The 2,476-nt window shown below is 39.0% G+C and overlaps 1 protein-coding gene across 1 annotated transcript in view; it reads right to left on the minus strand.

Annotated features, from left to right (window-relative positions):
• Window positions 1–1,344, minus strand: part of plek2 (pleckstrin 2) — a 9,863-nt gene extending 8,519 nt beyond the window's left edge. The window contains exons 1-2 of the mRNA XM_037694824.1: window positions 1,291–1,344; window positions 1,050–1,214 (exon numbers count right to left, since the gene is read on the minus strand). Coding sequence (XP_037550752.1) covers window positions 1,050–1,214; window positions 1,291–1,344 — 219 coding nt within the window. The remainder of the gene's footprint in view (window positions 1–1,049; window positions 1,215–1,290) is intronic.
• Window positions 1,345–2,476: the final 1,132 nt, after the last annotated feature.

A 2,476-nucleotide genomic window follows, 5' to 3' on the forward strand; every position in this document is an offset into this window, starting at 1 on the left:
AGTCCTTGCCTGCCTGCCTGCACCATTGGGTTCACCAGCACCAGCCATTTGTGACAGAGCCAAGATGAAAACAAATATTAAAGATGCTGCCAGTGTTTCATCATGGTTTCCATGGTAACCATGTATATAATATTATTGATAAGACAGACAGACGGAAAAGCAGAGCAGAAAGTGAGCCTCAAACAGTCATTTGGATAAAAACGATAAGATGTAATAAAAAGATTCCTGAATAGTTTTCATATGTAGATTTTTATGAGTCTGCAGTGTTTTATGCAAGGTAAAGAGACTTAGTTTTCAGTTTTAACAAGAGGTTTTTGAGGTCAGACTTGGTGGAAGTCATTGAAAGTTTGGGTGTTTGCTTTTTGTATTCTGAGGAGATCTGGTAGGAAGCCACAAGTTTTATGGCATAGAGAGAGACTCTGGCAGAAAAAAGGCTAAATCCCCTGACGGTGACATATAAACTGGATTAGAAGTGTAAAGTTTGTGGGAATATGTTTGGAAATAATTATTTAGGAGTGTTTCAATAGTGCAAAATTTGGTATTACATCCTCAAACCCTGAATGAATATTCTAAAGTAAATTACCAAAAACTATCAAACTTTAACTGTGATTGTGTAAAAACTCTTAAAGACAAAAGAACATTTCAGTCTTGTAAAATCCACCCGTTTAAACTTTGAATATCTCTAGAAAGTTTCATTTTTAGTATTTTATTTTTATTTTGTGTATTTATTCTTGTTATTAATCTTTATATAACCAGGCAAATCCCATTAAGTAGAACACTAATCCTGATCAAGATGATAATTTTTAACTATGTTTTGTGTCTTTTTTTAATTTCAAAGTAAAGTCCAGTAATGGCTCCTAACAGAAATAAAGGTATTTCAATGGTTGTGTCCTGGCACCTTTAATAAAACTGCTGGACAGGAGATGTTGAATCCCAGATGTGCCTCAGAGTAAAATGGTACAATACATTCTATGGAGTCTTTATCTTTTCAAGTATTTGTCTTATGCATATACTTTATTTCACAAAAGTCATGTAAAAAAACAACTTACCGGCCTGTTTTCATACTCCAGGAAAGGACAGGTTATCAGGCAGTCCTTCAGCAGGATTTTCCCTCGCTGACACGAGTCCCGTTTCCCTTCTTTATACTTGTAATAAAGCAGCTTGTCTGGTGTCAGCACAAACCAACGCGCCTTCCAGTTGTGAACAATGTGGCCCTGGATAACCCAACATGAAATGAAAATCCCTCTCTCAGGTCGACACAAACTTTCTGTTTTTTATTAAGGGTCTTACCCTCTTGACCAGGAAGCCTTCTCTCAGAGGACCGTTGCTCCCGTTTGGATCCATGAGCTGGACAGGTAATGTTTGTCTCTTCCTGTCTGCTCTTGTTTTAAAGGTAGAGGAGGAATGTGTCACTCTGTTCACACCCTCACACACTCCTTTTTAACCTTTAGAACAGGGCTCAGTCTGCGGGGTGAGGGTGGGGGTGGCTCTCCTGATGGCTGATTATGTCTGAATTTCTTGACTACAATCACAAAAAGGGTTACATCATGTCATCTGACATGATGTAACCCTTTTTGTGATTTATCTACCTTAATGGTTGATCATTCTAACCTTTTTCTTAAGATGAAGTGAAACCATGACTGATCATTGGACCGCTGAATGGCCAGATGAAAACCACTCCTTAATAAACGGCACATGGCAGCACATCTGGAGTTTAAAAGGCACCTGAAGGACTCTCAGACCACGAGAAACTAAACTCTCTGGTCTGATGAGACAAAGATTGAACTCTTTGGTGTGGATGCCAGGCGTCATGTTTGGAGGAAACCAGCTCCTCACCAGAACAATACCATCCCTACAATGAAGCACGGTGGTGGCAGCATCATGCTATGGGGATTTTTTCAGCAGGACAACGACCCAAAGCACATGGCCAAGATCTCACAGGAGTGGCTTCAGTACCGCTCTGTGAAGGTCCTGGAGGGGTCAAGACAGAGTCCAGACTTGAACCTGATTGAACATCTCTGAAGATCTCTGAAAATGGCTGCACATACGTCTCCATCCAACCCGATGGAGCTTGAGAAGTTCTGTAAAGAAGAATAGGACAGTCTAAAGACAGATGTGCTGAGCTTGAAGCATCCGGAGGCCGTGATTGATGCCAACTTTGGATCAACAAAGTATGAAGCAAAAACTGTGAATATTTACGTAAATTAATTTCTTAGTTATTTATTTTTAATAAAATTTGCAACAATTTCAACAAATGTCTTTTTTCACACCATCATAACGGAGTATTGTGTGTAGAACTTAGAGAAAATAGATCAGTTTAATACAAATGAAATAAAGCTGTAACAACAAAATGTTTAAAAACTGAAGCGCTGTGAATAAATGGTAAATGAACTGTACTTACTCTGCTCCTTTCTGTACTCGAAGCTCTTTACAACACAATCTGTGTCCTCAATTATACACACACACACACACACGC

Source organism: Nematolebias whitei, chromosome 21 (genome assembly GCF_014905685.2).
Source record: "Nematolebias whitei isolate Nwh7 chromosome 21, NemWhi1, whole genome shotgun sequence".
In the NCBI taxonomy this organism is placed as follows: Eukaryota; Metazoa; Chordata; class Actinopteri; order Cyprinodontiformes; family Rivulidae; genus Nematolebias; species Nematolebias whitei.